This window comes from Canis aureus, chromosome 5 (assembly GCF_053574225.1).
Source record: "Canis aureus isolate CA01 chromosome 5, VMU_Caureus_v.1.0, whole genome shotgun sequence".
In the NCBI taxonomy this organism is placed as follows: Eukaryota; Metazoa; Chordata; class Mammalia; order Carnivora; family Canidae; genus Canis; species Canis aureus.
Window position 1 is genome coordinate 7,309,658 of NC_135615.1, and position 23,661 is coordinate 7,333,318.

A 23,661-nucleotide genomic window follows, 5' to 3' on the forward strand; every position below is an offset into this window, starting at 1 on the left:
AACCCTATTTGGATACATAAGATATGAACTCTTTGTTATTTATTACTCTAAGTTATAAGTAGTGAGAAAGACAGCATATAGATATATAATGTGCTAACCATTTCCTGGAATAGTTATTTTGTATATAAAGTGAATGTCTAAAGTAAAAGCAGTGAAAACATGTGAATTCAAAAGAACAGATTCACAAACTGGTGGTTTCAGGCAAATTTGGGTTATAAGACACAGCCACATAACTCTTGATTCCAATCTTTTTCATTTGAAAACATTAATGAAGAAAAAAATCTAAGAAAAAAAGGAGTGGGTAATTATTTGCTTTGTGAACGACCTCAGAGGCTTAAATGATAATGCAATGGGTAAAATGAATATACTAATGGTTTGTAAAACACATCTTTTAAAATAAAAATTTTAGCTGTTGTGAAGTATCAAATTGTTTTAAAATAATTTAAAGTCTTATCCTGCTGAGGAATTTATAAAGTTGTGTTCTAGGACAGTCCTGCAGGAAATATGTATAGGAAAAATTCAGTACTGGTATCTACCTTGGTGATTTTGGAATATTTTCATAAATCAATAGGTATATGTAAAAACTAAAACTCAGGTTTTAAGGACTCATTATTTTCCAGAAACTATCCAGTGATGCTTTTATTAAGGTCATTTTGCAACCATATTCTTTTAATTTTTTCCCATTCACTGTTTATCCACAAAAGCTAAATATGAGATTTTATTGTGTTTGGAATTAGAGAATTAGCATTTTTTAAAAAGATTTAATTATTTATTTGAGAAAAAGAGAGAATGGGAGCAGTAGGAGGGGCAGATGGAGAGGGAAAGAGAGAGAAGTAGATTCCCCACTGAGTGCAGAGCTGGGCTCATCCCACCACCCTGAGATCATGACCTGAGGTGAAATCAAAAGTCAGATGCTCAACCAACTGAGCCACTCAGGTGTGCCTAGAGAATTAGCATTTTGATTCAGTGATATACATCATCATATTTGAAAAGCTAACATCTTAAGAAAATGCTGATGATATAATCATAAAACAAACATATGAGTCTAAAAGTAGGAGAAACTGGGCAGCCCGGGGGGGCTGAGCTGTTTAGCACCACCTTCAGCCCAGGGCACAATCCTGGAGACCTGGGATGGAGTCCCACGTCAGGCTCCCTGCATGGAGCCTGTCTCTCCCTCTGCCTGTGTCTCTGCCTCTCTCCCTCTCTCTCTCTGTGTCTCTCATGAATAATAAATAAAATCTTTAAAAAAAAATAAAAGTAGGAGAAACTAATTTTATACCTGCATTATGCCATATTCATGACAAATTTACTAAGTAAATTAGTATTATTAATACTTAAAATTTTCATCAAGGGGCTTTCTTCCTCATTTTCCCATCCTGTCTTCTTATCCCTAACCCCAAAACAAGCTAAAATGGAAGCTCAAGATTGTTCAAAATAGAGAGATAGTTTCCCCTGTGTTTGGAGACATAAAAAGGATAAAATATATACATAGAAATACAGAAAGCTCATGATAGTTCACCTATGACTAAATAGAATTTTATGAATTAACAACTTCTCTCACTTCTTGGTGAGAAAAAGTGGCTTTATACTGCCTTGAATATGACTAAATGAATATTCACTCTGTTCAGGGATGACACACTTTTGACAGAGTCTGTGCTATGTCAGTTGAGATTTTTTTTTTTTAAGTACTGAAATAGGATCATCATACTCAGTAACAAGTAACAGTACCTCAGACATAGTACTGAGGCATAGAAGCAATATAAAATGTGACCTGGAAAATTATACAATCCCAATCTGCTGAGGCCATTTCCAGTACTGGAGCAGACAGTTATATCAAAGGAGATGGATTTACATTCTTTTTTTTTTTTTTTTTTTTGGATTTACATTCTAAAAGTGTTCTCATGCACTGGGAATTTCTATCTCAAATGCCAACACAAGTGAACTTTAAACCAGCCTGACAATATCTGGAAGGAACAATGGTTACATATATTTTAAATTAAAATGATGAGTCTTCCAAAAAGTAATTTTGAACTACTATATACCAACACCAATTGCCCTGAAATTAATCAGCTTTTAAATACTGCTAGAGTTTGTTAGGTTGCAGTTCTGAGTGGAAATATCTTAAGAAAAAAATTGGGTTTTGCAGTCATTTTAAAGATTTTTCTTTAGAAGATTGTTTCAACTTCTAAAAAATAGATCTAACAAGAACACAGAAATACTTAAAAATTGGGTTTAAGAATAAAAGCAAACTTTTTAAAAGTCTTGCACTTTCCCAAAGCTTTGCTCTGTGCTTAGTAAAGGATTATAGAACAGATTAGGTAAAATGCCTTCTGCATTATTAGACTTTTAGACTTAATCCTTTTAGTTTATTTTTGTTCAATCTGGCAATTTGGTGAGAATAAAAGTAAATCTGTATATAAACATGTAGTCATAGCTTCAAGTTTATATATTTATGTATGTATATGTGTATACACAATATGTATATAATTTTATATTTTATGCAAACAAGAATAAATATATATACTTATTGATAGAGAATACTTTTCCTGATGTTGGATGTCTTATTTAATATTATTTCATCCTACTAAAAAATTACAAAGATGGACCCAGTTGGTTTATATTATTATGTTATTGCTTCTTATTCCTGGACTTTATCAACATTGAAACCATAGCACATATTAATTCAGTCCATATGTAAATAAAAATTATATATACTTGATTTCTTTAATTATTACTGCCTATTACTCCCTGCTCATCTCCCTAAAATAAGTGCTCTGGAGATTACTGTGTTTAATTGTAATTCCATCCCTGGTCCTTTATGGCCATACAATTGTATTTCTAAGACAGAGTAGCTTATATATACTATAATTCTTTGAAGCCAACATGGCACAATCAAATTGGGTCTGGTCTATGTAGGGAGGTAGGTCAAATTTAGAACCTAAAATATAGGGCTTCCCCTTTCTTAGGGCAAGCCTAAGAAAACACCAAAGCCTACCAAGGCTGGTCACCCTGCTACCATTGGAAGTCCTGCCTGCTTAAAACTTATAGGAATGTACATAGTTGTCTTGAGGAAAACTGATCTTGTGAGTAGTGCATGTCTACTAACACAAAGTCTTCTAGGTTCAACATGAACAATTCAGTCAGAGCTTGTGTCTATGTGAATCCAGCTAGGCTCTGATGGGTTATCTAGGGCTCTGTAGCAAAGACCTACACAAGTTAAGAAAGCTATATTTTTTTAAAGCAACCTCTGTGCCCAGTGTGGGGCCTGAACTCATGACCTTGAGATCAAGAGTCACACACTGCCTGACTGAGCCAGCCAGGTGCCTCAAGAAAGCTATTCTGAATGAATATTTAGCATATGTTTCTTCACCTTGCCCCAGTATTAAAAGAGAATTTTCTGAAGAGTGGCTGCTATTATCAGATGTCAACTGACGGCTGGGAGGATACTATGGTGAATAGTTTGGAAAGTGATGGTTAAACAAAGTTGACTAGGTTTCCTTAAAGCAGGACTTCTTAGTATGTCACTCTGTGCTGTGACATTCCTAAAAAGGAGCTATCAACACAGTGTGTCATAAATATAAAAAGCATATAAAAACATCTAAAAGTGATATCCTAATATGTTAAGAGTATTTATCATCTTTGGGTAGTTGGATTAGGGAGTTTATTTTTTATCATTTTATGATTTATCTATAATAACCACCTATTGCCTTATTGGGAATTTTTAAAAGTTTATTTAAAAATACTTTACCTTGCCTATTTGGGCAAGTTGAGAGTTTAAGGTTCATTGAAAAAACATACTTTTTTTTTAAAAAAAAGATTATTTTTCATGAGAGACATAGAGAAAGAGAGGCAGAGACACAGGCAGACGGAGAAGCAGGCTCTTCACAGGAGCCTGATGCAAGGACTCAATCCCAAGTCCTGGGATCACAACCTGAGGCAAAGGCAGCTGCCCAACTGCCCAACCACCCACGGACACCTGAACAAACATACTTAATGATAAAAATGGAACAGAGTAAATCTTAAAGTAGAAGAGGATAAAGATCAATTTAGATAAATACTTTGAATGATTTAATTTCTTGGGCAATTAATTTGGTTCTAAGAAATATAGCAGCTGATTGTAGGGCAAAAGTAGGAAACCCTCTCCATGACATGGTCACATTCTGACAACAGAAGACATTTAAACTTATCTGTAATAAGTTTTCTGGCAAGCTTGTAACTTTTTAATTGGTTTGTTAATACAGCATTTCACTTATAAGTGGTTCTAGAGAAGCATGTTTGTTATATTTTGAAACATATGTGTTTGATATTCGGGAAACAACAAAAATGCAACTCTCCTTGGGAGGTGATTTGGGAGAATTGTAAAGTCTGTGGAGCTCCGTCTGTGACAGAGTATTCTCTGTTGCTTACTACCTTGAGGACCGAGGGCATCCCCTCTCACATTCTTTGGCTCTAGTCTGAGTAGAATTGAGAGTCTTCTTTTTGCGTATTTATAACATATTTTACTTCTCATCTTTCCTTCCTCTTTTTTTCTTTTCTCTCTCTATTGAGAGGGGGCAAGACAAAGCAATGAGGCAAATTCTTTTGATTCCTGGCCCTTTGATGGAATTTCCAGAGTTGTCAAATCATAAAATACTTCTTTCCTTACTTAAAAGTTAAAAAAAGTGTAGGTATGCCTAAGGTTCAACTGCTCTCTGGCATCATCTATTCCTACAAGGGCAAGATATAATTGTAATTATTGACTAAAGTGAGAAATATAAATATCTTCTAAAACTTCCATAGATCCACACCTTCGCACTCTGACTCCCACTATTATTAATCTCTGTTTTTCTACTGAGGGAAAAGACAAATATTGAAAATGTCTGATTACATTCTTAAGTATGTCCTAACTTTTCATATATGTCAAGTAACAGAATAACATCTTTTTGTTGCTTTTCAAATTATAGGATTCCTTTTTTTGTTCTTACAGGTTTTCACTTCATTTTCAGATTTCAATAGATGTAAATTCTCAGAAGGTAAGTCATACACATTTCATTTTGTTCACTTATCATAAGCTACTTTCTTCTTCCTTTGTACTTACTAACTACAGGAATATATGGGCTATCAAAAAATGGAGGGCCAGGCTGTACATCCTTACAATAGAAAGTCAGTGTTAAAATGTGACAGTGATAAAACTTTACTGCACACAAAAATCTAGTCATCTGGTTGGAGTGGATTTTTAGTTTTGAATTTAGCAGAATTAATACACATAAGTTGACTATGAAGATTTTAAAAGTATAAACTAGCATATTAACATGAATGAAAACATAGATAATTTATCTACATCTACTTTATAATGTAAGAATGTGTTGCTTTATATCTTCAGAACAGACTATATGTCATAATAGTATTCAATGCCATTCCCATAAATGGTTTAATGTAATACATTGAGTTAATTTTCAAATAAATAAAGGTGATTAACGAAACATCAGAAGAAGCTAAGAATAGCACTTTAAAACAAAACAAAACAAAACAAAACAAAACAAAAAACTATAGGAATGCCTGAGTAGCACAGTCACTTAGGTGTCTGACTCCTGGTTTCAGCTCAGGCCATGATCTCAGGGTTGTGAGATCAAGCCGCATGTTGGGCTCCATGCTCAGCGCTGAGTCTGCTTGGGTTTCTCTTTCCTTCTCCTTTTGCTCCTTACCTCCCCATCTTGTGCACACACTCTCTTTCTAAGTAAATCAATCTTTGAAAAAAAAAAACTATATTCATTTGTCATTTCTGTGACAAAGAAATCAACTTAAAAACACAAAAACACTATCCTTCCTAAATCTTTCCATTATGTATTTTATCCAATTTTGCTATTTAAATTAAACTGCAACACATCAGAAAAATAAAACAGTTATTTTCTAGCTCTACAGAGCACTTGCCTAATTGTATGGAATATAGCAGAGATAATGAGCTCATTGTGAACTGCAACAGCCATATATCGTGGCTCATGAAATGCTGATGGGACGGTCCGCACTGCATAGCAGAGATAAACACCCCACAAGAGGAATAAAAATTCAGCTGTGAGAAGGACAAAAGAAAAAGAAAAACAATTTTCCATTAGTTTTATAGGTGAATAAAAATGTTAATTTTAAGTTCTTTAGCATGCATTTTGTGTCTATTATAGAAACATTAGTTTAGTTAGAAATAGGTGCATACAAAATGTCATTCACATATGAAAACATATGACATATTTATTTTAAGAGATTTTATTCAGTGTAATAGAATATATATATATATATATATATATAAAGAGTGGTTGCTGTCTCAGATTTTTCTTTTGCTAATACCTGGCTTTTTCCTAAAACAACTGTAAAATAATTTTCCACATCCCCAACCTAAGTTTCAGATATTCACAGAGCATCTGGGTCATAATGAAGTCAGCAAAGCAACAAAAGCAATGTGTTTATATGCAGCTTCTAGAAATTTAAGCTCTTACTACACTGAATCTGGTTCTACAATATAAAGATATCCATCACCAGAAATGTGAGAAAATAGGTTGTTAAACATTCAGTGGCATATTTTATAAATGAACCATTATTTCTTCACACATGACAGAAATCATATCTTTTGTGGGTGGAGTGCTGAAGGCTTAGTAAAATTCATAATCACCTTGTTTGCAGGCTCAAGCCAGAAGAGACAAGCATAGGATAGCACTTAAGGATAAAGGGCTTCAGAATCACACTAGACCTGACTAGAAATCCTGGCTCTATCTCTAATTAATTTTGCATAATCTGAGGTAACTTAACCTCTCTGGACAGTTTTCTTATCTGGAAAATGAAAATAGCAAAAGTATGTATTTCATGAGATTATTTGCTACTGAAATCAAATAATGGATATAAAGCACTTAACAAAGTTTCTGACAGTAGATATTAGATAAATAAAGTAATAAATAAAAACACACATTAAAGGGCTCTTATTGTTAAACATCTCAATTTATCCCCCCATTTTTGTCAGACTGAACATTGCTATTTTAACTCATTCTGATCAATAATTGCTACAACTCATTTTATCTTAGTGACAGTGTGTTCATTGGATGACAGCATCTAAAGAAGATAATATCTAAATAATAAAAAAGAAGAAAGCTTTAATTTGGAGAAAACCTTTTATCAAATGCATCACTTCAAGGTAACCTACTTACTTATCTACTGAAACACTGACTTCCATTCCCATATACCAAGATGTTTACCTGCCAATATTTCAATATATTTCTGTCAGTATTTAAACAACAGGTAGTGCCCTAATTATTGAAAATCCCATAAGTAAACACATTTTTCAAGAGTTACTCTAAAACCCTGATGTGGTTAGAAGCCAAATAAAAAATAAGCCACACTCATAAGACCTCCATGAGATTTATTCGGTCCCAATTATTCAGTATGTTGGCCACTGGCCATGTGCTATAAATGTTCTTTCCAGTTGAGTTCTACTGGATCAGGAAATGCTGAGGTCTTCCTGTAGAACTTTCCTTCCTAATTCTTGTATTTCTGTTCATGGTACAACTATTGCCTGTTTACCCAGGTTTGAAATCTCAGAGCCACCTTTCATTGGTACCTTTCTACTTAAAGCTGTTTTTCATATGGATCATTCCTCTCCACACCCACAATGACTATCCTTTAAGCACCTTTAAGGTCACTCCTTATTTGTTACAATTATTTTTCAACTGTCCCATCTAAATCTGGCTTTACTCTGGGTTCATTCATTCTTCATTTACTGAATCTCCACTTTGCTCACATCAGGATTTGTCCAAATCCCTGGTATTCCATTTGGGTTAGCTGATTCACATTTCCATTATAAGATTCACTTATATTCACCTAGGACCCTGGAAATAATTCCTGCCCCAAAAGGAAGACTATAAGAGATTCATGCCTTAGTAGACGAGTCCTCATTTTTAGGACTTTCTTGTCACCCAGGCTTCATGTTAGCTGCCCACTTTTTTTGGCCGTATTCTTTTGTGCTTGTGTATGTTTCTTAGCCCCTGACTTCTTACTTGAGTTGCTGACCCTCGGGTCAGGCTTTTGTGAAGTACTGCATGCATCTTCATTCAGAAATCTTCAGTAATTTCTTCAGAAATTACTTTACAAATGCTTGGTCCTGGCACTCCTTGACCCCTATGACTTCATGTTGTATATCCAACATGATCTTCCAATGCTTCCCAGCACAAACTCTGAGCTGACCCAGCCAGGCTCATCCTCTGAACACTTCAAAGATTCTTTTTACTCTTGAGTCTTTGTTTATGCTGTTGCTCACACAAGAAATCTCTCACTCACATTTTTAAATCTTTCGCAGTTTTTCCATGTCTAATTCAAGTCCCACCTCCATTGCAGGGACACCTAAATCGATTTAACTTTGCAATGCATTTTACTTCCTCTAATCTCTTATGGTTTTTAATTATTGATATTACACAATGCAGAGAGTAATGCCACACAACATATAATTGAGAGAAAATCATTTGTGGAGTCTTGTCAATCACTCCATTCCTTAGCCCCAAGTAGTTAAGACCTTCATGGCAAGAAGTCAGTATTATTTATTTACTTACTTTTTAATTCAAGTATATAATTAACAGTCAAGTGTTATATTCATTTCAGGTAGACAATACAATGATTCAACAAGGAATTGAGTCTTTCAATTATTTTTTCTGCCTTTGCCCACTTAGATAGCAACAGTACTGAGCATACATAGATAAGATTCCATAAATATTTGTTAGTTTGAAAGAATGTAAGTGATACCAGTTTCAGGTTATTAGAGATGTAGACTTTCTGTTAACCTTGCCACTCCATCGAATACTGCAGGGTCTAGACATGATCTAACGGTCATATTGGCATTATTACTAGCAGTCACAACCACTGTTTACTAATGGGCCACTATGTGTTTGGTAATGTGCTTGGCTCTTAAGAATAGAGAATGCAAAAATATGTTGAAACTGAAGGATTCACATGTAATTAACACTATATCCTTTTAAATACATTATTTCCTGCCACTTTTTGTAGTGTTTTTATATAATGTTATCCTGAAGATTGAAAAAAAAAAGGAAAATAGCTAGGTTAATTGGGATGCTACAATGTAGAAGCATATTTAAAAATACGCGATGAGAGAAGATTCCTCCTAATAGCTAAGCTTAACATTAAAATCATTTCATTAGCAATATCAAACAATATGCTCTAGCTGAAAAACAATTTATTATTCAAAGTACCAATTAAACTAAATGTGATATATGAAAGTTGTGCTTGGGAAAAAAATCAATTTCATATAATTAACTTCAAACTAACATCGCAATTAGGAAAGAAAATATGCAGATGTTACCAAATTTTGCAGTGTTATTACGTGGGAGTTGAAATATGTGTTGTGCTTCTGCTTTAGAAAATAATTTCTGCTGTTAAATGGTTTTGATGGGAGGCATGAGTATAGTAAAAAAGGGAATTGCATTTATAGTTAAAGATCCAAATAGGGCTTTCAGAAAACAGGTATTTTACTTTTAATCTATAAGGGATAACACTTTGAAAGTTAACTACCATAGCCTTTTAAAGATTAATAGGCCATAATGAAAGTGATTTCACATTATCTTTCCAAAGGGCTGGGTCAAGCAAAGAAGTAAGAATTAGTACCAGCTTTTGGACACTGAAGATGTCTCAGCTTTGTGATCTTAAAACAGCCACAAGGGCTGAGAGAAAAACAAAGTACAAATGTCTCTCAAGCTGTGGTACCCTGGTTTGCCATGTTGCAAAGGCATTTTTTTCTTAATAAATAACATTTTGTGCTTCTTAGCCCTTTTAAAAATATGTGGCACAAATAAATATACAGATGAAGAATTTAGGGTTAATTTCTTTTAATGTCCAAGTATTTATTTTAATGTCCTCCTCTATCTTTCTCTAAGTCTCCCACTTCAATGTTTCCTGTTTTCATGCTAATAACATGGTAGGTGGTACAGAAGTTATCATGAAGTATTAAATCAAACAGCTTTTTTAAAAGATTATTTATTTATTTATTTATTCATGAGAGACACAGAAAGAGAGGCAGAGACTTAGGCAGAGGGAGAAGCAGGCTTCCTGTGGGAGCCTGATGTGGGACTCGATCCCAGGACCCTGGGATCACGACCTGAGCCAAAGGCAGAGATGCTCAACCACTGAGCCACCCAGACGCCCCTAAATCAAACAACTTCAATGATGCTTGAGAGTAGCTCAAGTTCCAGTGCTATCTGGTTCAACTGGCATATGGGAGCCTTGATATTCTGGAGGCTTGGCTGCCTTTTCTTTGGTTAAAATAAGGACAGTTATGAGAGTAACAATACTTACAACAATGAGAATGATACTTTTGATAAAATTTAAAACTAGAAATGACTTTATTAGACCACGTGGTCTGGGGGCGTACTTTTTTGAGTGTGTATGTGGCTGCCAACAGTGGGTGGTTGGTGAATTGCAGTGATTGTGCTTGCCTAAAGTCAATTTGTTCAGCTTTGGGATAGAGAATGATGGAGTAGAGGGTGGATGTTGTAGTATGTTTCACAAGTAGGACAGTGGAGGCAAGAATGACTGTTCCTTCCTCAGCTCTCTGGAAGCATAGGAGCCAAGGGATGGGCAGTGTTGGGGTACAGAATATGCCTGTGGAGGATCTTGTTGTACCTCTGTTGCCCTCTCTGTTCACAGCAGAGCAGAGCCTGGAGCATAGGCTCCTTAGTTCCTGACCAGTGTTTTCTGAATTACATCTTCTGCCTGAGGGTTTCTTTTGCTCTATTACTAACAGGCATAGAGAAAACCCAAGGAAATATTTTTTAAATTCTATTGAAGAAAACAAGTATTTTTCCAAGCAGTAATTGTTTGTATTCTAAGTAATTCATATGCTAATTATTATTCCATTTGGAATGACTTTTTGTCCTCTCAATCTGACTTTGTAGCTAACATCTGTTGAATGTGCCAGGCACTGTGCTTAATGCAGTTTGTACATTATCTACATGTATGAAGGCTTTATCGTAGGCTGTGGCAAAATTCTGAATGCCCTAATTTTAAGCCTGTGTCTGAGATACTGTGTAGGTCATATAGTGACTTGATGATTCTATTCTCTTTCCTACTGCTGTGAATGGTCACACACTTGCATGTTGGCTTTTCTTAATTGCTTCCTTTCACACATTTCTAGAACTTGGGTCAAGTTTTTCACAATCTCCATTGCATCTTGAGAGGGAAAGTTAGGGAAGGTATATTTTTTTCCCTCTGTTTCTGGTATGGACACTTAAGATTTTTAAAGTTTGATATGGGGCAACATTAATTTAGTGAAATTCAGATACTTCATAGGTTATGGACACACATTAAAGATCATGAATATAAGAAGAGTCACAAAGACAGAATAAGATTGGGGACCTCTCAGGGCACAAGGTCAATGTCAGGGCAGCAAGTTCTAAATTCTGTCTTCTAGAATATCATTTTGTTTTCCTCTTCCTGTCTTTTGCCTGTGTGTCCTTTAAAGAGGGATGTGGAATTGGGATTATTTGTTACCATTTAAAAATATATTTTAAATTGTATCTTTTTTAAAGACTCACAGCATTGACAATTTTTTTGCCTTTGCTTGGGCTATCTCACTAGATTTACACATACTTTTTGAAGGGCTAGCTTGAGTGGTTTTATGACGATTATAGGGGTTTATATTTGCTTGTTTATATTCTACCCTTGTGGAAAATTATTTTACTTCTTTGAGATGTAGTTACTCGTGTTAAAGGGCAAGAAGAGAATAAAATGACATTTTATTATTAATTGTATACTTACAGTGTCATTTTCTCTTTTGGAAGCTAAAAAAATTTTACTTCCTTGTTCAATTTCTACTTTGTAGAATCCTTGAGACAATTTTGCTGAATTAGGCTTGGCTCAGGAGGACATTGCTTGACTACTGAGTGGGAGATTCACATGGTCTTTACAAATTTTCTACCATTTTCTTGGCCAAATGGTCTCTTTCTTATTTAATTTATCCCAGAGTGTTGACTACCTTGGGGAGTGGGTCTCAGTGAGTTGAAACTGAAAATCCACACACTTTCCTACTCCTATGTAATGTAATCTAATCTCAGAGGAAATGGTAGCACCAGGCTCTCTGTGATTACTGCAGGAATTGGAATGGGTGGAGCTGTGAGAACATACTGAAACTTGCAGTCCATATGGATCAGCAGCTTGTTATTTAAGCTATGATAGTCCTTTTCATTCAAGGAAAAGATCTGCCAAAATTTTCTTGACAACTGAGTTAATCTATAGGCCATTTCTCTTCAAGCAACAAAACATAGGCTTTTTTGTTTTCCTTCTTAATGTTGCTGCCTCCCTTTAAAATGCCAGGGTTCCACTGTGGAGCTGAAACTCCTTAGAAGAAACCATGACCACCATGGATACCCTAGTTATTCTTGCTCTATGTCCTTTGGGAGCTGTTGCAAGATAATTACCAGCCCTATCACAAAATCTTTAACTTCTGAAAAGAAAAGTGGCACTGTAAGGATAAAAATTAAGATACAAAATAATTTGTCCTTTCAGCCCTGTAGCATCATAAATACTCCTCAAAGACACAAAATATTTTTCTGAAGAGGTGGTATATAAGTACACAAGAAAATAAGCCCACTTCACTCTTTCTAAAAACACTCAAGCAAGACCTTCCAAAAGTATGTGTGAGTTTCTAGAAATGTAAGCCCAAACAAACCAAGGCAAATAAACCATCTACATGGTTAGGCTTTTATCCTTTGACTGACATTAAAAGTACTTTTTAAAAGTAGTAATAAGTGATACAGTGTGGATTAAGACATACAGTAGTACAGGGCAGCCCTGGTGGCTCAGCAGTTTAGCTCCGCCTTCAGCCCAGGGTGTGATCCTGGAGTCCTGAGATCCAGTCCCAGGTCAGGTTCCCTGCATGGAGCCTGCTTCTCCCTCTGCCTGTGTCTCTGCCTCTCTCTCTCTCTCTGTGTCTCTCATGAATAAATAAATAAAATCTTAGAAAAAAAGACATATAGTACCTTGGAATAAAAGAAGATGTATGTAAATGAAGCTACATCATGAGCATTAATCTAAGTCAGATGAAGAGGAAGTCTAATCTACTTTCCCCTACGCTCATTAAATGGTGCTTATATCACATTTCACCTGTCATACGATAGCCTAATCTTCTACAGTAATTAAGCATTTAAATCCTTAGAAACAACTGCTATTTTAGAATTTTCCTATCTAACTCAGGAAGACAGTTACTGTGGTCTTGGTCTCTTCTAAACATCGGCATATGACTAATTAAATTACTGAACATATTGTCTTGTGTGTTTAAAGTACTATACCAGGAAGGAAGAGAGCAAAGAAGAGCATGCCAATGAAGAAGAGGATAGCAAAGATTACATTTTTTTTTTTTTTTTTTTAGACTATTGCCCATGGGCCAAATTTTCATCTATTGCAAACCTCTGGATAGTTTGTTTATCCCTTATCTTTTTTTTTTTCTGCTTTATTTATTTTTTATGATAGTCACATCAGAGAGAGAGAGGCAGAGACATAGGCAGAGGGAGAAGCAGGCTCCATGCACCGGGAGCCCGACATGGGACTCGATCCCGGGTCTCCAGGATCGCGCCCTGGGCCAAAGGCAGGCACCAAACCGCTGCGCCACCCAGGGATCCCACATTTTATTTTTTTTTAAGATTTTATTTATTTATTCATGAGAGACACAGAGAGAGAGGCAGAGACATAGGCAGGGGGAGAAGCAGGCTCCCTGCAGGGAGCCCAATGTGGGACTTGATCCTGGAACTCTGGGATCACACTCTGAGGCCAAGGCAAATGCTCAACCACTGAGCTACCCAGGCATCCCAAAGATTACATTTTCTACAGCGAAAACATCCCATGTGAAATTCATGGAAATGAATTAGAACTTTAGAACAGTGGGGGAATCCATATTGGTATTATCTTAAACAACCAAATATTAAAAAAATTCCCAAATGGAATGGAACCCAAGCTTATAATACCTGTTTGCTAGATTTTTCTCTATGTCTTTCTTTCAAAGTTGGTGAATAAAATATATAGCAAGGGATGTCAAGCTCTAAGAAGTTTCCAAAACCATAAGATACTTCATATACTGGTGGACTTTTCACAACTATGAAGACATGGGCAAAGATCTTGATTTATAAGAGTCCTTGTCAAGGAATAGTCATTAAATCACGTCAGTGTGATTGAGAATTAGGCCACAACAGCGATATAGAAAGATATGTAGAATAAGAGAAGGTAAATAGAAAGATGGATAGAACTTTTTGTGTATATTCTTGTGCTCAGTTAAGGAAGGCAGCAAACTAGCCTTAGTCTCAATTATGTCCCCGACCCCCTAATTTTAAAGATTTTATTTATCTATTCATGGGAGACACACACACACACACACACACACACACACACACACACAGAGGCAGAGACACAGGCAGAGGGAGAGACAGGCTCCATGCAGGGAGCCCGACATGGGACTCGATCCTAGGACTCCAGGATCATGCCCTGGGCCAAAGGCAGGCACTTAAACCTCTGAGCCACCCAGGCTGCCCAATTATGTCCCTTTTAAATCACATTAGATTATCATTACCTAGAAGTAACCAAACAGAAATGTGCTTGCCTAAGTCTGAACTAAAGTCTGATTTAGCCGTGGAATAGAAGTTCCACATATCCTTGACATTATGATCTATCTATTAGTCATCCTTTTGCTACCTTATTGTTTCTTATAGATAAGGTAAGAATCTGCTCACTTATTCCAACTTATCTTAGTCATCCTACTGTTTCCCCATCTTCAGTTTATGCTGTGAATGTGTAGTTAGAAACTGACTGCTAACCAACTAACTAAGCATTGTATCACCACCTTTATTAAATTTATGTATTCCAAACCTGGAAGCCCCATACTGGAGGACTCTACCCACAAGCACTAAATCCAGGTGTAAAAGATGTAGTCTTCCTTATCCTAGCGATGACATTATGAAGGTAATTCAGGTATAAGAAGTTAATTCTACTCAATTGTCAGTTTTTACCAATAAATTAGGAAACCCCTAGGGTAAGAGTCTTAACTTTTAGCCATGAAAAATTTTATTGCTATTGTGCAAAATCCTGAACATGCACAACTGATTACCAACTTACTAAATAGGGTAAATAGATTTAGAAAAAAATTGGAGATTCCTACTCCCAAGCATGTTTATTTGCTTTCTCCCCTTATTCAGAAGAATGTTTCTAGTCTCAACCCCCTTATCCTTTACATAGCTCCAAAAGGATGGTCAAATAATACAATAATCAAGAGCGTATCAGTTTCATTCCAGTTCAATATTTATAAATGCATCATGTGATATTTTGAAAATTATAATTCTGATTTGCTAGCCAGCTTTATGCCATTCACTTATTTTGACTATTGGACAAGTCAGGGATAGAATTCATAAAAAGGCTAAGGATTGCCAATTTAGTTTCTGTAACTTGCTCAAAAATACCTCTCAAAATCTGAACATACACTTTACCATTAAAATGAATGTGGGGACAATTGTGTAACCCCTAGAATTTTAGCTTTAAATGTTTCGTCAACTGGTGTAATTCTGACCATAGAAAATATTATAAGATAAAGGGAGCTGAGCTCATCCTTTATTCTTTCAGCAAATATTTATCAAGAGCTGACAGATACTTTGTTAGGTGTCAGGGATATACTGAGAACAAGCTAAGTAATGGTGTTGAGGAGTGTTAGAACTACCAGGTTGGGAGAGAAAGGAGGGATGAGGAGATAGAAGAATATGAATGGCAGATAATATATTTAAACATACTCAGAAAAATTCAAAGTGCTGAGCTACGTGATAAATGAATAGTATAAGTACTACAGTATTATCTTTCTAATAGATGATTTTCAAAGCAGTATAGCACTTTAAGTCTTTATAGGAATTTAGTCTGATCCAGAAATATTCTGAAACGTCCACAATTTGAAGTTCATTTCTCACCAGATTTTAAAAAATCATTAAAAAACTCCCAAACTATTGGGCCTATAAAACACTTTTCACATTGCCTGTTCATCTGTCTTTTATAGTTGCAATGTTTACACCTTTATTTGTTTTCCATTTAAAGGTGACCTCACAATTTTTTATACAGGGCAAACATGATAATTGAAAATTATAAACATATTTAAATAACAATGGGATTCTGAAAGTCATCTTTTCTCCCTTTCTATGTTTTCACATATTTCCTCAAAGTAGAAACTGAGTCTCATAGAGGTTTGGAGATTTTTCCAAGCAGTTTCTAAACCTGGTCTGAAACATTTGTGGCAGGCAAATCACCTGTCTGAGCAGTTTTGGAGGTGCCCTGCACAGTGAGCAAAAACAGAATAGACCCATTCTTTACACTTATGACCCACATTTCTAAATAGAGTTCTACTTCAGTGGGAAGACAAGTATTGCACTCTTTCAAGTGACTCTTTAATTTGTATTTTTAAAAAATAGATCCTTTTTTGATAGGTAAAGCTAATCCAGAATGCATGTTTATAAATGTATTAACCACCACTTTCTCTTTTTTTTTCTAAATTGACTCCTGACCTAATCTAAGTGTACAGAGCTTCCTGACAATGATTTTCACAGCCTCAAGGTAAAACCTATCTATTGCTTCTCTGCAGCCTGTCCCCTATATAGAAACATTTCCACTTAGGAAATGGAATAATTTAGCTTTTAGTACAGGTTTCTTCTTGGCTGACTGAAGATACAAGAATTTATTCTTGAATAACAGTCTGAGTATAAAAAAATCTAAGGGCAAACATGCTACTTATAGAAATATATAAAGAGAACTGAAAAGAAGCATCTGCCGCACATTAGAAAACATTAAATTAAGAGAGGTTAAATACAGAATATCTAGTGCTACACGCACTAGAAAGAAAAATGTAAGATATGTGAAAGATAAATAAATGGAATTGCTGTAGGGTAGTGTGAAAAAAAATCATAGCAACCACATGTCTCTGATTCTTTTAAGAGAGTCCTAATTTCAAATATTTGTTCCTATTTGTTAAACCATGTGTCTCGACTTTTCTTTAGAGAAATGTGTCACTGCAGGAAAAGTGTTGAAACGAAGGTGTTCTAGTAGTTTATAGGATGGAAACAGAGCCTGGAGCTAACAAAACCACCGCCACCATCACCACCTTTCAACTTTTTCTCGCCTCTTGAGTCTCTGCACCCTGTCACTTGTCTTTTATTTTCTGAGACCCTAATATTATCATTTAACACCTGTGGGAGTATTATTTTAATGCCTGCCTCTCAAGTTTTACTACTTTTAACTCAGTCCTAGAGCCATGACCTAGATCTTCCCACCATAACAATCTCTTCTCTTAGCTTCTCTCTCTCTTCTTACTGTAACTGAGACCTGCTTAGTGTCCAAGGAACTGCATTCTGTAGCCCTCCCAAGCTCTGGATCTCAAGCTATTCTCTCTTATACCACCTACCTCAGGCTCTCCAGGAAGGTGAGCTCATAGTCCTCCCTGCTCTCTGTGCATCCCCTTCTCTGGTATTATCCAGAATTACTATATTTAAAGAATGCCTACTTTTTTCATGTGTTTTCATCTTTGCTAGTAGAAAAATTTGCTACCTGGTAAGCTGTATCTTTGGAGGAAAGCAGAATTTAATGGCAGTAAAACACAATAAAAATAGCCCATGAATATAAAGAGCTATTGCAGCCAAAGTAGTTAAACAAATAACATAAGACAGAAAGTTGTGGTCAGAATGGAATTCTTTAATGAGAGATTTGGGAGGTAGGGGAGTTTCAGATGACAGGAAAGTCATAGAAAGTGAGACAGGTCACTGGAGATAAGGGGGTTAATGTTGAATGAGCATGGCACAAGAGTTAGTTTAGGTCATGGGGGGTGGATAAGAATGGGAAGGAATATAGGAAGATTTACAGATATGTTGACAAGAATTGGAAGACAACTGATGTCTGATTGCTATCTTACTTTTTTAAGAGAAAAAAAGAATATTAGTTAGTTTGGAGGTGTAAAAGGGGAGGCAATACAAGACTTGAAATAATCATTGTGAAGAATATTCTAGTGATTGATCAGGGAAACAGAGTATCATGGAATGCCCAGAGCAAAGTTAGGATAAGTGATATATATTCTAGTAAGTTCATCTGATTATTTCCTTCAAGTCAGTAGTTCTACACTTTAGAGTAGCATCAGAATTACCTAGAGGGCTTGTTAAACACAAACTGTGGGGCCCCACGATTCCAGTGTCTGACCTATAAAGTCTGTAGGTGGGCCCCTGAATGCACATTTCTAACAAGTTGCCAGGTGTGCTGCTGCCATCGATTCTGGGACCACTTTTGAGAACCACTGCTCTTTCTCCCTTCTAATGATTCTCCCTCCTAAACCCATGAATTTAATTGGTCGGTCTATTCTCTCTTTCTCTCTCCCTCCTTCCCTCTCTCTCTCCTAAAGGCAATCTATATTGACTTTACTGATTTATCATATCACATTTCTGGTTCTCCAAATTCCTTAACAGGTTTTCAAGACCCACAATAAACCTAACTATCCAGAATTAATCACAATGTATTCCAACATAATCTTTCTTAGATGGACATTTCCTTCTAAGGAAATATAATTTCCATCCACCTCTACCACTATTCCTATCAAAGGGAATGTTTTCTGTACCACTTTACAATAACCTGTGTTATCCATGGCTCAAAGAACTTCCCTTTAAAGATTCCTGGGTTCTGGTCCAAACTGTTGTCTTCCTTTATTGAACTATTGTACCAAGAGTCTTTACCACATAATTTTGTTTTTTTAAAATAACTTTTAACAATTCCCATTTATTTATATAAACCAATGGTAAGCTACTTGATAAGAGGAACAGAAATTTCATACATTTTATGTCTCCTGCAAAGTGTTCAACATAGCATTAAAGAAATTTACTCAGTGGGTCTTGTTTACTGTATGAAACTTTTACTTATATATAAAGTTTTTAATGAATAAATTGCAGGTTACTGTCAGCTATATTTTCCTATTTATTTCTACATAGAGACAGGAGACCATAAATGTCATTTTCTTCAGAATGTAAAAGAACATTTTAAAAGGCCTTCAATATATCTCAAAACCAAGGTATACAAAATACAGATAATGCTAGGTAAATAGGCCATGGTTTCTGCTTGTTTATTCCCTACCCATGATGAAGCATGTATTTTGAGTATTATAAAACAGAAAAGAAATATAGTGGGCTTTTCTTCACAGTAATGTGGGAAAATGATTTTTCCTAGTTTGGTTAACTTGGATTGAAGAATGTAAAACAACTTTAGAGGTTTCTATTGAGTAGAAATTTTATACCTATACAATTTATTTATATCTATACTTAAGTCAGAATCAGATAACTTCTAAGTTTTATCTTCAATATTGATATCTACTGATACATATCTATTGATAATTTCTGGTATGTTTTTGATATTGATCAAAATAATGAAGGTTGGCTTTACAAATTATCATTATAACCATTCTTTTTATATACTCACAATTGCTTCATTATTATGGATATCAGGCCTATAAAATTCCTGAAATATCTTGCCCAGGAAAAATATCATTACATTTAAATTGTAAACTAAATATATCTGTTATTAACTTCTAGCAAAACACTAAATGTGAATATTCAACCAACAAATTGCCAAATATGGGGGGGGCAGAAAATAGGAATTAGACTCACTGCCAAATAAAAATAAGATTTGTCCTGTGGTTTGCTGAGGGGAATGACAACAAAATAATAAAAATTTGTTTTCATTATTTTTTGTATCTTTAGAGGCTTGGCTTAAGCTAGCCTAATGTTAACAACAGAAAAATTTCTATTGATTTCTCCTCCTCATTTTTCAAAAAATCAAGGTGCCAGAAAAACCTATGCTTCTGGCCTAAGATGTCATGTGGTTCTTCCAAGTTCTCCAGTTTCTCAGGCATGGAACAGTCTCTCACCAACCCCAAGGAGCATGGCTTCATTTTTGTGGAATACTGGACCTCCAGAGAAGTCCTAATAAATTATCTTTAGAAGAGCCATAGATTAATTAAAATTTTTGCAGGGAAGATCTCTACTCAAAATGTGCCCTGCATCCCTAGTCTGAAATATCACAGGACCTAAACTATATAAAAAATACTAGTATGTTTCCCTTTTTTCCCCTCCCAATTAAAGAAATAAATCAAGAAAACAGCTATTGTTAATACAATGGGAATACACTGATAAGGTGGAAAACAGAAATTTTCTTTGTAAGAAGTAGTTGTTTTTATTTGCTGCATTTCTCCTTCCTAATTTACTTGACCACATTTTCTCAACAAAGCTACATACCTTTGAAAAAGAATGGAAACTCAGAAAAAGTCTGCATTTCACATGTCATTGTCCTTTTCATGATATTGTTTTACCCAAACCATATTAGGTGAAATCCCTTTCAGTTTTGTAAAAGGGTATGGTAAGGCTTCTAAAGAAGTCTATTTTAGGAAATAGGACCAGACAACGCACAAAATAAGTGACCACATACCAACTGCTGTCATGTAATCCCAGCGCTCAATGAGGCACATATTGAAGATGAGGTGATCAGATGTTTGCCCTTGGCCAATAAGTGAAATCTGCCTCTCCAAATTCTGGCAAACAGACGAAGTCCAGCCAACAAGAAACCAAAATACTACCAGGAGCATTACTGCCAGCATCCTCATGACACGTCCACCAGTCATATATGGAATCCGCTGGGCTGTTCGTGAAAGAAACACCTTCAAAACCCTGGAAAAGCAAAACATCAAAATGTGAAGGCAAACTTAGCACTCAGAAAAACTCCATATTATTTGATTCTTCTAGGTGAAGTTTAAGCCCACCAAAAACCTACTTATGCAGAGTTTTAACATGAAAAAAAAAAACCTAGAAACAGTATTGCTTTTATTTTCACTTAATTTCATTCTAGTTTTTATCTTCCAATAGCAAAACAGATATTCTACTTTAGATGGCAGTGAGTCAACAGATTTGTACAGGATGAAATTATTTTGAGTGTGTCTTAATATTTTAGGGAACATACTCAAGATCTTAAAAAAAAAGGATCCAGAGGCAAACTGGCTCAAACAAGATTTCCAAGGGATCAAAACTAGTCTTGAAAATAAGTAGCTAGATTTCACACTATTATACTAAGCCAAAAACTTCCCTGAACCAGTTAATTTTTTACAATAGAATAACATGAAAGGCATTTTCTGAAAATTATTTTTTTTAAAGATTTTATTTATTTATTCATGAGATACACAGAGAGAAGAGAGACAAAGGCAGAGACATAGGCAGAGGGAGAAGCAGGCTCCATGCAGGGAGCCTGATGTGGGACTCGATCCCCAGACTCCAGGATCACAGTCTGGGTCGAAGGCTGAGCCACCCAGGCATCCCGTGAAAATTATACAAATTGATTTCCCTTTGTAATTATTTTATCACATTACCAAAAAAAATAATGAAATAAAAATGAAAACAATGAGAGAGGTATTTAAATACTAGGGTAACTGAATTAAGATCACTATATTAAGGAAGAAGATCGGGATGAAATTGGAAATGAAACATGCATACTTGAAATAGCCTAGATGTATTATACTTTTTTTTTTCTCTCTATAGACCTTTGGTAGCTCTTCCTGAATCAACACAATACATCCAACAAAGAAAGTTATTTTACAGCAGACTTTTATTTATCCTTCTTCCCTATACCTTTAACTCCATTGTCCTTCAGCTAACACAAAGGGTGAAGTTATTTAATTCTGAATAAAATACCTACACTTAACTTTTCTGTGGAACAATGTCAGAAAGATATTAGTATAAAATAAGAGGATAGTAGCTCTTTTTACTCTAGTACCATTTTACTAGTTCACCAGATTAACGGCTATTCTCCATTCCCTAGGTAAAACATATTGAGTACTGCCCATGCCATGTAAATGCTAGTACTGGCAGCTAACTTGCTAGCTCTGTCTAGTGTGCCTCAAACGCTTTTGCTCCAACCAGGGGAATTGCTACTTGTTAAGAAATCAGCTGTATTTGTCCCCAAATCGTGCCCATTGTTATCACCTTATATAATTTAACTAAATTACGAATAAAATAATTACTCATGATGTAAAAAAAAGACTTATTTGTATAAAATAAGGAGAGAAAATGAGTGGAAATATCAGTGAGGGAGAAAGAACAAGAGAGACTCCTAACTCTGGGAAACAAACAAGTGGTAGTGGAAAGGGAGGTGGGCGAGGGTTTGGGGTGACTGGGTGATGGGCACTGAGGGGGGCACTTGACAGGATGAGCACTGGGTGATATGCTATATGTTGGCAAATTGAACTCCAATAAAAATAAAACAAAATAAAATAAAATAAAATAAAATAAAATAAAATAAAATAATCTATCTCGAATGCTTTGGAAAGACTCCATGTCGGCAAGTCATTAAATAGGCTTTTAACTGAGGGGAAAATGAGGAAATTTTAGTTTATTGGAGTGGTCAATAAACAAGAATCTAGAAAGTCTATACTCAGATTACTTTAAAAATATTTAGATTTACACTTTTATCTAAAGAACCAACACTGAACAGTAAATAATGATTATAGTAATTTATGTTAGAAAGAGAATAATGCACTCCAAATACCTGACCCATAGTCAAAGAAGTTTTTCCTCAAAAGTATTGGTAAGTGAGGAGCACGTGGGTGACTCAGTCAGTTAAGCATCTGACTCCTGATTTTGATTCACGTCATGATGTCAGAGTTCTGGGATTGAACCTCGTGTGGGTCTCTGTGCTCAGTTCAGAGTCAGTGTGAGAATTTCTCTTCCTTTCCTTTGGCCCCTGACCTTACTCATGTTCTCTCTCCCTCCCCCTCTCCCTGAAATAAATAAATCTTTTAAAAAGTTGGTAAATGATTATTTGTGTGTTTTAAGTCACAGCCTCTTATACACTTCTTTAATGCTTTTTTGCTTTAAACAAGTTAATCAACTTATTGGTCAATGATTAACCCTATAAGAAGCCTATTATAATTAGCAGATCAAAAAATTCAGAGAACTCTTAGAAATAAGAGACATTTAAAAAATTGTCGTTATTATCATTATTATTATTTTTTGCCAGTGTCAATTTTATTTTCTGCAGGAGAAACTTGCAGCCACTATGTACACATAATTGTCTCTGGGTATACCTGAATGAATTCTAAATTTTGAATGACTAGGAACTCAAAAGAGGAAATCTGGCCCATTTTTATGGTCTTCTATATTTTGGCTAGGCAGAAAAAGGAGAATTCTTTAGTTCTAGACACTGAATACATAAGCATAATGAATGACTTTTTATATAGTGACAATCATATATAAATAACTGAAATATAAGTATAACGAGCAAATATTTATATAGTGATAATCATATGCTGGGCATTATGCGGGGCAACATGGAAGAATAAGATATAGTCCTAGAAGTTTACAGTCTAACTAGAAATAAATATGCAAATAACTGCTTGATGCCACCTGGGACAAGGGATCATGGTTAAGACAAACAACAGACTAAATAAAAAAGGAATAGCATATGTTCTATGTTTTATGTACATAGTCAGTGTAGTAATCTAATAAAATAGGTGGTATTTGACCTGGACTTTGATGGATACCAATAGAAATTGAGGAAAGTGGAAAAGATATAAGGAGATATTCCAGCTGAAGGAAATCACATAACAAAATA

The 23,661-nt window shown here is 35.3% G+C and overlaps 1 protein-coding gene across 1 annotated transcript in view; it reads right to left on the minus strand.

Annotated features, from left to right (window-relative positions):
• The window catches only part of GPR158 (G protein-coupled receptor 158), a 408,845-nt gene that overhangs the window by 8,823 nt on the left and 376,361 nt on the right, over positions 1-23,661 (minus strand). Inside the window, exons 7-8 of the mRNA XM_077896758.1 lie at positions 20,491-20,729; positions 5,911-6,049 (exon numbers count right to left, since the gene is read on the minus strand). Of these exons, the coding sequence (XP_077752884.1) occupies positions 5,911-6,049; positions 20,491-20,729 (378 nt within the window). The remainder of the gene's footprint in view (positions 1-5,910; positions 6,050-20,490; positions 20,730-23,661) is intronic.